Below are 12,398 nucleotides of genomic sequence, written 5' to 3' on the forward strand. Positions count from 1 at the left end.
CAAAAAGTACTTATAAAGGGAAGGGCTTTGCATTAGACAGTGCTGTGTCATCATGTGTTCATTGTTATACAACAAAAATTAATGAAATGGCCGCAACATACAGCGATGGGCGACAGAATGTTCTCTCCAGCAGCGGTCCATGGTTGCTTGGCAAAGGAACTACATTTCTTGTTTAAATCTGTTATTATTAATAATAACTCAAATTATTTTCTGAAAAAAATGGTATTTTATCATATTTCATGTTGACTATCGTTTTATAAAAGCAATAAGCCACTTGAGACCATGCGTTACTGCAATTTTATCACAGACAGGGAAGGGAGTTTTAGGCACTCTGCTTCACCCTTCTGATGATAAAATCGCAGTAATCCACAGCCTTTTGAGGTTTATTGCTTTAGTATATACTTTCAAAAGAGAACCAGCACTTGGGAGTGAATAGTGGTAAATTGCATATTTTCTAAAATATTTATTGTTTAGACATATATGTGTAATATCTTATACTCATGTATACTCATGATTCTTAAACATAATTTGGAAATATTACGATTTAATAATGAAAATGTTTGCAAAAATAGATTATTATAACTATTTAAACAACAGCAGTACCTACTGACTGCACACTGTTATAGAATGCAATGGGATATTTTATTCTCATATCTATAAAGGATCTTTTGTGTAATTTGTATGGAGTTTTTAGTGCTGCTGCCACAGATTATCTGTTTTGTCATTTACAGAACTGTTCCCCTAAACAGCAGCACAGAGCTGCCCGGTCTGTGGACACCCACGACAGAGCCTCCATCTCTGTGGGGCCTTTTATCTGGACTGCTGGAAGCACAGCTAAACACTAACATGTAATAAAGCCACAAATGCATTCACATGTTTTTTCCCAATAAAATATTCTGTAGATAAATAATCACTGCAGGAAGTTGCTTGTAAGTTTTTTAAGTTGCAGTAGTCAGATTCAATGGACATTAATTAAACGTAATTGTTGCTAATTGTCTACAATTTTCATTTCTTTATGAAGATGGGACAAATACAGTATATGTTGCCATTTATTAAGGTGTACAATATTTGTTTCTGCTTTAGATTTTCTGTTGACAGATGAGTGAGTGTCTGATGCCAGGTCTGCTCCTGCTGTGTGTGGATCCTCTTCTGAAGACAATCTGACAACATTCAATATGGGTTTTAGGCTCAATAAGCCAATGACAATAGCTTTACATTCATAATAATATAATATGTAGGATATTTTTCTGTAATTGATTTTAAGCATTTAAGATTATACTGTCTGGATCAGAGAGGGAATTAATGTTGAAAATGTCAAAATATGTGCTATTGTTTCTCCAAAACTTCCATGTTTTTTCTACTTTTAAGTGTAGATTTTAGCATCATATGTCTGTCAAACTCTTAAGAGTGTTTTTGGAAAATCATCGTAAAACTGTATACCATCTTTAGGGCATTTCTAATATACCTGATCACAATTTCTTTCATTTTTCATCTTTATTATACTTCAAAAACTTGCTTTTGGAGCTTCTGTTCCCTCTGTTCTCTTAATGTCTGCATAATTGCCTTCATTTTAGATTAACAATCATAAGTGAAAACTAAATAGTTCTTCCAGTCTGTCATTTTGAGACAAATTAAATATGATGTGGTTAGCATGTATTTCTTCATGTGTCTGACCCATGGTGGTGATTTATCATCTGGTGTTAAAGGGATTTAATAAATGTGCCTAAATAATTCTTTATTATGTATTAATCAGCCAGTACAACAATGTTTTCAAACATTTAAAACCCAAACATACACTGTATGTGACATGGACGAAGACCACAAGCATGCAGGAACTTAAATAGGAAATATCACATTCATGCCGTTAGGCATTGAGGACTGGGTCATGGTTAAGATAGTTAAACGTGTTTGAGGTCAAAGCTTTGCGCAGGCTAATCAGTCTTCTGCAGTCTGTAGTCTTTTGTACCAACCCTCCTTTTGCACAAGGGCATTTTCATGTCAATTAGCGGTCTTCCCCACTTTGCTGCCACAAAGTTGGAAACAAGCAGTTCTCTAGACTGTATCTGAACTAAGGGGTTAAATTATAACTTTGCAGCTGAGCTGTTTTTGCTCCTAGATGTTTCCATACCATAATAACATCACTTACAGTTGACCAGGGCAGCTCTAGCCAGGCAGAAACTATGACTGGCAGAGAAGGAAATGTGGCTTCCTGTGACAGTGGCACACTGCAAGCCACTGATCTCCTCAGTATGATTAATTCTACTGCCGGTTGTCTGTGGAGGTTGCCTAGAACTGCTTAGAAAAGTGCTACAAAGGGTTTCAAGAGCAATGCCATAGAACTGAGTTAATTTCAAAATAATGCCTTAATATAATAATATAATAACAATAACCATGTTGACATCCAAATATATAAAACCGGACTCTATATCATAATGGAACACACATAGGTTTAACAACTCATTCAATTTCTAAAAGTGCCAGCCAAAGCATTCTTATTTAGAATATTGTCACTGTCCAAAGAAAAACATGTATCTCCAAAATTGTAACTTTACAGGAGAGGGCAAAAAAACTGGAATGTTCTTTACTTTTAATGTAAGTAAATGGAAAGAGAATATATTCTTAGCAATTTTGGTGCATTTTTATTTGTCTGTTCATCATGACATTTTCACACAATGTAAAGAATGGCTGCCGTGATGTTGAAAAGTGAAAGTCGCAAAAAATGGAGATACATGTTTTTCTTTGGACAGTGACGATATGCTTACTGCCCTAACTGTAAAAGGGAAATATTGTGCATTTGCTACATTAAAATAATCAGTTCAAGAAGCGTAAGGAATGCCCATGGATATCATGAAACATGACTTTTGAGAGAAATAATTGTTTTTTTTTTTGGAAGATTAAAATAGCAATAGGCATTGAAAATGGCTATGTGTATTCTTTTTCCATTTTTTTAAATGTTACTTGTAGTCTTTGTTAATATATTTTCTGATAGTCCACTGTAGATGCTTCATAGGTGCTTAGTCTGTCCTTTAGTAACATTCAGCTAAATATCTCTTAAATGTAACTGAAAGTTGAGTGTGATAGATTCTAATAAATCAGCTCTAACCTTAAACCTAACCCTCACTTTAACCTTAAACCTGCACCTAGTCCTAAACATTGTTGATAATTTAAATAGTATATTAATAATTAACATATCTGTGGATCATCTATAAGGAATTATCAAAATAATGTGTAACCAAATGATTTTGTAGATCATTGGAGGGGGCTTTTTCACAAAGAAGGTATGCTATCTCAAAAATCTTTGTAATGAGTAGTCAACAGGAATTTATATACTCATTATACTCCCCGTTTTAAAAACACTTACCTTGTACTTAACTGTCTACTTTATAAAGTTCACCAACCTTATATGCCCACCTCACAGGTGTACAATTTCATGCTGTAGCCCATATGTTGTCATGCACAATTTGTCAGCTGTCCTTAACCCCTGTGATTATTGGTCAGTATCTGAGACTGCTGTTGACCAGACAGTGGTAGATCAGTACAGTAGATGCGCTGATATAGTATTGGTGTGGTGGTCATAACAATGTTGCTGGATTTTTACACATCATAACCACTGTTGGGTTGAGAATAGTCCACCATTCAGGAAATGTTCTTGTTCAAACTTGTAAATGTAACTGTTAGAAAAAGCTAGAAGGCAGCAGATACATGAATTTCATTTTACATTTATAGGCTATAATCTCTACATGATGGGTGATGAATGTATTCTAATCAAGCATAAAAGGTATCATGTGATTGCTTAGGTATTTGATTATCTCTACAGATTGCATCACATTCCTAGCTGAATGAAGACAGAGGACATCACTCCAGTAATTTAAAGATGGCAGATGGTTTGATGGCACCACAATGGAAGCTCAAATATGGTACATAATTTTTGTTTGTCTGATTTGTTAAAACAACTCAGAAGTGTGTAAAGTAGGCTTTTTTCTGAAGAAATCTATTATTGCTTTTCTAGTGCCAGTATTGAAAGAACATTATACTGCCAAATTACTCTGTTCAACTGATTTCACAAAAACACTGAAGTTTAGAGTTCAGTTAGATTACCAAACCATAACTGTTCACACAAAGTATAAAAAAGGTATTAGAGGTGCATGACCATTATCTATGTCTCACTGTGGGACAGATTATAGAGGGTGGTATACCCTAATGCAAAAGCCCCACAGATGAATTTGCAGTTCTCTGAAGGTCTGACTATTTTTTTATATTATAGCACCACTAAGCAGCAAGGCAGAATAGGATCAGATAGGATATGCAGTTATCAAGTAAATTACAGTTGGCTTGGCTCGGCTCATTTCAAGAACAACTAAACATATGGTAGCACAGCAATTTTATTTTTTGTTCATGGTCTAATTTCAACCTCCTCGCTGCCAAACAGGGAATTTTTCTCCAATCCGAACGGGGCCAACAGAGATGTTGCCCTCCCACTGTGGACCTGAGGCATGGAGACAAAAGCATTTAGTTTCAAGCTTTACAAAAGACACTAAAGGCAGCAAGCATGACCTGATGAAACTCCCACACACCTGCCACAGGAGACGCACTTCCTCCATCCCTTAAGCCACAGCTTGTGTCACAACAGCCACAGACCCGGTCATCGTCATCTGCTGTAGTCCACCTGAGGAACAGCACAGTTAAATCTTGGTCAGGTCACCTCATCTAATGTACAAGCTTAGCATTTCTTCCTTCTGCAAACTGACCTGTTAGCAGTGAAGGAACAAGCTTTGTGCACAGCATCAGTGGGAGCAGAAGCAGAAACAGATGTAGCCTTCAAGAAGCATGTCAGGTAGATCTGCACAGAAGCAAAAAGCATAAGCCCACAAGAAACAACTGTAGCAAAAATCACAAAGCAAGCACTTTTACTTACCAAGTCACTGCTCTGCTGCTGAAATACAAAGGCTTCCAGCTGAAACTGGAGCTTATCCGCCTGAACTCGAGGCAAAAAGCGAGACGTGGAGCCTGTAAGCTTAGCATCTACCAGGCACCTAGAAACAAGAACAGGATTAGACTCAAGGTGAGCCTGCATGGGCAGAGTTAGGAAGGAGGCTTGCTTACCCATAGTTCTCAATAAAGGAATATCTGGGGACAGCATTTGCATCAGGCGCTGCAGTAGCCACACAGCTGTCCACAAAAATCCTGAGAGGCACATGGTTGTACTGCATGACAGATGCTTCAATATTTATGAGGTCACCCAGGAAATACTGGTTGGATGGCCTCTCAAACTGCCAGTCATCTGAGAAGAGACAATCAGCCCATTGCAGGAACATTTTATGAAGCCTTAAACTACTTGAACACAACCATGTTACAAACCAGTCATGAGCCTGAGGGAGAAGACCAGACGTTCCTCAGCAGTCACAGTAGAAGCATAAGGTATCCAGGCAGGCAAGAGGGCATTGCTGCTTACATTATGTAGCCTGAAAGAGATGGAAAGCATATACCAAACTCTGCAAGCAAGCAAATAAAGACTTACCCCCCCAAAACCCTGGAAGACTGATCATTTGGTGGATAAAGTTTTACCAATTATAATGGAAGGGAAGAAGGAAGGTATGGGTCTGTGTCTGATAACATGGTTGCCACTCAAAAAAGACAAATTGAAACTTATCTTTATCTTAATTCACCAAGATAAAGTGTACACTTGGCAAGAAGTACCAGTTTTGGAATCCTTTTTTTGGTGCTACATAGAGTTATTTTTTTATAAAGCATAACATGCAACTGGTTCTCAGAGTAAACTCCATTTGACCATGCAACAACCATTTGTTTTAGAACCACTGCCTCTACTAAAGACATCCATTTTAAGAGTACTGCAGCTCATGGCTCTCTGAAATATTGGAGATGTTCAAAGTTTCTTACACAGCACCATTATAATCTAATTCACATGACTTGCTACATGTCAGTTATTTACTTGAGCTTAAGACAACAGATGGATGGAAACCTAGATACTCAGTGGCCAATACATTGGAGGCAAGCTGGTCCTTACCTTGGATAGTGGCACTCAATAGCAACCATAGCACCTCCCGTCCTCAAGATTGGCATCCCACCCAATGGTTCAGAGGCATATTGAAGGATGAAGCTGTAGACCAGCTCATCTGCAGTTGTCTGGAAAAACAAACATGAAGATTCAGTAGCATCATACAGTCTTAGTGGAATCAAGTAGGCCAGGCCTGGAGGAGCTGTAATTCACCTACAGCTATAGACTCACCGTTAGCACACTATTGCACAGCTGCAGCTCTGCTTCAAAGATGAGAACCTGAGCAGCAGAATCTTCTCCTGTTGCTGCACAGCCTCCAAGACTGAGAGCTGAGGGATTTATTAGCTCTCCAGTTCCAAACAAATCCTTCTTAACCTCCACATACACAGAGTTCTCTCCACAATCAGCTGCAACACTCACAACAGAAACAGGCTGACGTGGCTCAAAATACACTTCTGGCTGCTTAGGCTTCTCTGGAGCTTGGGGGAAACGCCATGTCAGCTTCTTCACTGGACCCTGCATCACCTGTTTCAACTGAACACTCAGTGGATCTTCAGGATTCACAAGCACTCCTGAGACAGGATCCTGAAGAGGCAACCTTGCCCCTGCCTGCTGCACAGGTCCTCTGCCTGGTATCTGCTGAGGCTGGTGAGGACTTGGTCTCCTCCATTTTGGTAAATGTGCACTACAACTACCAAGCAGCACAAGCAGTAGAACCCCAAGACCAACTGGCTTTACCTCCATATCAGCAAACTCCTAAAGCTCCACTGGTTACTGGTGTTACTTGTCACTGGCTCTTATCTAGCAGCAGGTGAAGGTGGCTCCACCCCCACTTAAGACAAGTTAATGTGTGTCTGAACCTGCTTCTGTGTCACAGGTGAGATCAGTTGGTTTCCATCTGAGGAGAATTTTCTTTTTGTATTTTTTTTATCATGTTACTGACGGTTATCGTAGAGATATTTACAAAAACTTTTTTTTTGACTTTTGCAGATAAATTATCAGTACAGAAATGCAGGAAAGAACTACAGTGGAAATAATGAACTGTCATTAGCTTAGCTGTGGTTCAGAGTTTAACCTAAGTTTAAACCTGAATGAATCACTTGGATTCTTAAGCTTCATTGCTGTGTCCTTGGTAGCTACCATTTAAAGTGCATGTTATGTCATTTCAAAATCACACATCTGCCACTAGATGTCACTGTATGTCAAGTTTAACTGAGTTTTATCTTAAACCTGCTAAAAACATGATGTTTTTGAGGTTTAAGGCAACATTTTTGGAATTTAAGTGCAGTTTTAGCTCAGTTATTTTAATATTCCATACAGAGGCTGTTATACCTTCAATCATACTTTTTTGTGGACTTCATTGCATGTTTTAATGTCATGATATGTTGCTTAGTTAAACACACTGATTCACCTCACTCAGCCAGAGGAAGCTGTAGTCGTTTTTAGAATGTATTGCCCAGAGACCTTAAAGATGACCTGCGTCTAGGCCAAGGGTGCCCAATCCTAGTCCTAGAGCTCTACCACCCTGCCGGATTTAGTTTCACCCCTAATCTAACACACCTAGCTCAGGTGATGAAGGCTTTTAGGTACATCTGAATATTAGAGCCAGATGTGTTGGATCTGAACTCTCTAGGACTAGGATTGAGCACCCCTGGTCTAGGCTATCCCTATTACTGACTCAAAGGGGAAACTGTAGCAGACACTCTCGTCTCAGAAAATGTGTATTCTTCTTTTCCCCATGCCCACACACAAACAGTGCACTAGCCATGCTGAACAATCCAAAATGATTTGCAAAGCTAAGCAGAATGCATTGCCCGTAGTGTCTCTGTAAACATGCTTCTTAAAGGACTGAAAACCCCAATCTTACCTAACAATCTATATACACAAATTGCAAAATAGTGTAAACATCATAACTATGTAAGGTTGTCAAAAAATTCAGTAAAAACCCATTTACATGGAACCTACTGCATGATCAAAAAAAAAAGTTTGATGTAGATGCCTTAGTTATGTCAATTATATCTGGCAACACAACCTCAGCTAAATACCTATGCAACAGAAAACTTTAAAATGAGTGGCGCAACCGTCTAAGCGTTGGCCCTATCATCAGGAGATCGCGAGTTCGATCCCTGGTGATGCTACAGCCATCCGTAGCCGGGAGTCCAAGTGAGCACAACTGGCCTCGCTCTCTCTGGGTGGGTAGGATTTCTCCCCCCTCTTCTCCCCCCATCACTCAACGCGATGCTAGTCAGCGCAGGCGTCTGTTAGCTGACGTAACAGAACTGGCGTTTGGCGCTTTCCTCCGAGCGCGTTCAGCTGTCCGATGATGTTGCGTGAGCGGCAGTTCCAAAAGAAGTGGTGGCTGGTTTCACAGGTCTCGGAGGAAGCCTGTGTTAGCCTTCACCCTCCTAGCGTTGATAATATCGTGTGATTGGGGGAGTCCTAACCAGCTGGTGGAATTGGAAACGACTAAATTGGGGAGATAATTAGGTAAAAATCCAAAAAAAAAATAAAATTACTACAGATAACAGCCCCTCAAAAAAACTAAAAATAATCTATGCTACTTAAATGTTGAGCCATAAAGAATACATTTATGTAGCAAGTGTGGGGGTTCAAAAATGTGTAACTGATGTTTTCTGTCAGCACAGTTTTACCTTGAACAGTTCAACAGGAACAGGAATAGTCTGGCAAAAAAACTAATCAAATTAACATTTTCCTTTTACTACAAGTAAATTCAATCTGTCAAGACACTTTTGTTGTCCAAAGTTTGCCTCTTTAGAACTGGAGTTGCTACGCTGATGGTGTCAACACTGGATGTAAACAGTCACCAAAACTGTTGCCATAAATACATGCCAAAATTATATAATTGATGCAAATTATGTTAAGCTACAGTAATTTGTATTTGAAAAAACAAAAACAGTTTAGTAAAAAAGCATGAAAATACTTTATTTATACATTTAAGTTAAATTGCAAAAAAAAAATCTGCATAATGTGCTGCTTTCTGGTACTATTTCACCTTCAAACTCTGGGAGGCTGGAGGGAAGGGGCATGTTATAAAATGTAACTGCACAGGATCCATATCATCGACACAGTAATACTTAAGGCTCGCTTAGTGTAAGAGTTAGAAACTGCATAACATGCCACTGGGTCCAGCATCCAGCTGATATCAGTGTGTATATTCAGGTTCAAACACACACACAGAGGCTCATTTCTTAAAAAAGAAAGTGGTCAAGTTCATAATTGGACATTGTACAGGGAAAGTCACTCAAAAAAAGGCCCCAAATATTCTGTAATAACTCTTGCTAGGATGAAGCAACCCAAACGAAACAACGTGCTCCTCAGTATACGGAGCTTCAAACAAGCTGGGATGCCCCTGTGTTGGAGTGATGAGGTAGGCGCCAAATAGCCATTGTGACATTTAACCTCCTTTTGCAACTTCCAGGTGCATACCCCCGTACCCCTTCATGTGTCTAGCAGAAAACAAATCTCATCCAGCATCACATGTAATGCAGTTGATTACACATACATCAAGGTATGTAGCTTTTTTTGGTCCAGATATTTTCATCCTAACAGGAGTTACAAAATATTTGGGGCCTCTTTCAACTGAATCTCCCTGTACTTTTTGACAACACCCACTTCTGACAGTGTTGTGATCTCCTTTAGCCCTGTTGGTTGTTTGAACATTGCCAATTGGTGTTTAGAAAATGTCATTCTGGTTAACCATCTGCCCTTTTAGGTTAAGCTACTGCCACCCCCCCCTTTTTTTTTTTTTTAAAAATAGGGTGTTCATTGTCATACTGTGTTCTAAACCACATCTTCAAGACTTGTCATTTATAAATGTTTGCACATGTATTTATAGAAGTGGTTCAGTTGGTCATTAACTCCCACCAATAGTTACCAAATGTTAGCCTTAACTCCAACTCTAAACTAAAGCTAAACTGACACTAGCTGAGCACCTACATTTGGGGTAACCAGAAAAATCTGGAACAATTTCCTGAGAAGTTATTTTAAAACACACCCCACCCCACAACCCCCACACACACGTTGTGAAAACTGGTCAGTTCCTTTACAGATTGACCCCCCTGCACAGATTTCTAAGTAAGACAGCATAATTAACAAAACTGTCTGACCATTATCCATGTCATACTCTGTGGGACAGAGTATGGAGGGTGGCATACATTCTTCAGCTAAACCCCAGATGAAGTTAAGACTAAATTCAAATTCTAGCACCAAGCAGCAAGGCAGAATAGGATCAACCTATTAGTTATGATTGTTTTTTAGTACAAGACCATTTGTTAACATGGCTTCAAGAAGACAATGAAACATACTGTGGCACAGGCATTTTATTTTTGTTCATGGTCTAATTTACACCTCCTCGCTGCCAAACAGGGGATTTTTCTCCAATCCAAACAGGGCCAACAGAGATGTTGCCCTCCCACTGTGGACCTGAAACGGATTAAACCATTTAGTCACAAGCTGTACAAAAAGACACTAAAGGCAGCAAGCATGACCTGATGAAACCAACACACCTGCCACAGGAGACGCACTTCCTCCATCCCTTAAGCCACAGCTTGTGTCACAACAGCCACAGACCCGGTCATCGTCATCTGCTGTAGTCCACCTGAGGAACAGCACAGTTAGATCTTGGTCAGGTCACCTCATCTGATGTACAAGCTTAGCATTTCTTCCTTCTGCAAACTGACCTGTTAGCAGTGAAGGAACAAGCTTTGTGCACAGCATCAGTGGGAGCAGAAGCAGAAACGGGTGTAGCCTTCAAGAAGCATGTCAGGTAGATCTGCACAGAAGCAAAAACCATAAGCCCACAAGAAACAACAGCAAATCACAAAGCAAGCAGTTGTACTTACCAAATTACTGCCCTGCTGCTGAAATACAAAGGCTTCCAGCTGAAACTGGAGCTTATCCGCCTGAACTCGAGGCAAAAAGCGAGACGTGGAGCCTGTAAGCTTAGCATCTACCAGGCACCTAGAAACAAGAACAGGATTAGACTCAAGGTGAGCCTGCATGGGCAGAGTTAGGAAGGAGGCTTGCTTACCCATAGTTCTCAATAAAGGAATATCTGGGGACAGCATTTGCATCAGGCGCTGCAGTAGCCACACAGCTGTCCACAAAAATCCTGAGAGGCACATGGTTGTACTGCATGACAGATGCTTCAATATTTATGAGGTCACCCAGGAAATACTGGTTGGATGGCCTCTCATACTGCCAGTCATCTGAGAAGAGACAATCAGCCCATTGCAGGAACATTTTATGAAGCCTTAAACTACTTGAACACAACCATGTTACAAACCAGTCATGAGCCTGAGGGAGAAGACCAGACGTTCCTCAGCAGTCACAGTAGAAGCATAAGGTATCCAGGCAGGCAAGAGGGCATTGCTGCTTACATTATGTAGCCTGTAAAACACAGTATTGTCTCATGAACTCAACCAGTAGGTACAATTCATGACTATTCATGTATTTTATGCATATGACATTACTTTTGGAACAAAACCTCATTTTTCAAAAGAGAAAAACCTAGCTACTCTCAGTGGCCACTACACTGAAGGCAAACTGGTCCTTACCTTGGATAGTGGCACTCAATAGCAACCGTAGCACCTCCCGTCCTCAAGATTGGCATCCCACCCAATGGTTCAGAGGCATATTGAAGGATGAAGCTGTAGACCAACTCATCTGCAGTTGTCTGGAAAAACAAACATGAAGATTCAGTAGCATCATACAGTCTTAGTGGAATCAAGCAGGCCAGGCCTGGAGGAGCTGTAATTCACCTACAGCTATAGACTCACCGTTAGCACACTATTGCACAGCTGCAGCTCTGCTTCAAAGATGAGAACCTGAGCAGCAGAATCTTCTCCTGTTGCTGTGCAGCCTCCAAGACTGAGAGCTGAGGGATTTATTAGCTCTCCAGTTCCAAACAAATCCTTCTTAACCTCCACATACACAGAGTTCTCTCCACAATCAGCTGCAACACTCACAACAGAAACAGGCTGACGTGGCTCAAAATACACTTCTGGCTGCTTAGGCTTCTCTGGAGCTTGGGGGAAATGCCATGTCAGCTTCTTCACTGGACCCTGCATCACCTGTTTTAACTGAACACTCAGCGGATCTTCAGGATTCACAAGCACTCCTGAGACAGGATCCTGAAGAGGCAACCGTGCCCCTACCTGCTGCACAGGTCCTCTACCTGTTATCTGCTGAGGCTGACCAAGACTTGGGCTCCTCCATTTTGGTAACTGTGCACTACAACTACCAAGCAGCACAAATAGTAGAACCCCAAGACCAACTGGCTTCAACTCCATATCTGCAAACTCCTAAAGCTCCACTGGTTACTGGTGTTACTTGTCACTGGCTTTTATTTAGCAGCAGGTGA

General features: G+C 40.3%; 3 protein-coding genes across 3 annotated transcripts in view; 1 reads left to right on the forward strand and 2 right to left on the reverse strand.

The window, feature by feature from the left end:
• LOC118804532 overlaps nt 1-1,438 on the forward strand; it is a 28,917-nt gene extending 27,479 nt beyond the window's left edge. The window contains exons 25-26 of the mRNA XM_036565024.1: nt 732-848; nt 1,084-1,438. Of these exons, the coding sequence (XP_036420917.1) occupies nt 732-845 (114 nt within the window). The 3' untranslated portion in view covers nt 846-848; nt 1,084-1,438. The remainder of the gene's footprint in view (nt 1-731; nt 849-1,083) is intronic.
• A 2,839-nt stretch (nt 1,439-4,277) lies between these two features.
• Nucleotides 4,278-6,772, reverse strand: LOC118804536 (zona pellucida sperm-binding protein 3-like). The gene is made up of 8 exons (XM_036565029.1): nt 6,248-6,772; nt 6,026-6,144; nt 5,359-5,462; nt 5,104-5,281; nt 4,916-5,033; nt 4,749-4,840; nt 4,575-4,666; nt 4,278-4,486 (listed from the first exon to the last, which is right to left on the reverse strand). Exons 1-8 carry the CDS (start codon nt 6,758-6,760, stop codon nt 4,407-4,409), a joined length of 1,296 nt encoding a protein of 431 aa, XP_036420922.1. The 5' UTR covers nt 6,761-6,772; the 3' UTR covers nt 4,278-4,406.
• Nucleotides 6,773-10,267: 3,495 nt separating this feature from the next.
• On the reverse strand, nt 10,268-12,339 carry LOC118804535 (zona pellucida sperm-binding protein 3-like). The gene is made up of 8 exons (XM_036565028.1): nt 11,815-12,339; nt 11,593-11,711; nt 11,322-11,425; nt 11,067-11,244; nt 10,879-10,996; nt 10,717-10,808; nt 10,543-10,634; nt 10,268-10,459 (listed from the first exon to the last, which is right to left on the reverse strand). Exons 1-8 carry the CDS (start codon nt 12,325-12,327, stop codon nt 10,374-10,376), a joined length of 1,302 nt encoding a protein of 433 aa, XP_036420921.1. The 5' UTR covers nt 12,328-12,339; the 3' UTR covers nt 10,268-10,373.
• Between the last annotated feature and the right edge of the window lie 59 nt (nt 12,340-12,398).

Source organism: Colossoma macropomum, unplaced genomic scaffold (genome assembly GCF_904425465.1).
Source record: "Colossoma macropomum unplaced genomic scaffold, Colossoma_macropomum, whole genome shotgun sequence".
Classification (NCBI taxonomy): Eukaryota; Metazoa; Chordata; class Actinopteri; order Characiformes; family Serrasalmidae; genus Colossoma; species Colossoma macropomum.

Coding starts and splice junctions, on each gene's coding strand:
- LOC118804535 (XM_036565028.1), bottom strand. CDS start 12,327: ATGGAGTTGAAGCCAGTTGGTCTTGGGGTTCTACTATTTGTGCTGCTT. Junction 11,245..11,321: donor CTCCCTCAGGCTCATGACTG/GTTTGTAACATG, acceptor GTCTCTTCTCAG/ATGACTGGCAGTATGAGAGG. Junction 10,997..11,066: donor TCCTTTATTGAGAACTATGG/GTAAGCAAGCCT, acceptor TCTTGTTTCTAG/GTGCCTGGTAGATGCTAAGC.
- LOC118804536 (XM_036565029.1), bottom strand. CDS start 6,760: ATGGAGGTAAAGCCAGTTGGTCTTGGGGTTCTACTGCTTGTGCTGCTT. Junction 5,463..6,025: donor ATTGAGTGCCACTATCCAAG/GTAAGGACCAGC, acceptor CATCTCTTTCAG/GCTACATAATGTAAGCAGCA. Junction 5,282..5,358: donor CTCCCTCAGGCTCATGACTG/GTTTGTAACATG, acceptor GTCTCTTCTCAG/ATGACTGGCAGTTTGAGAGG.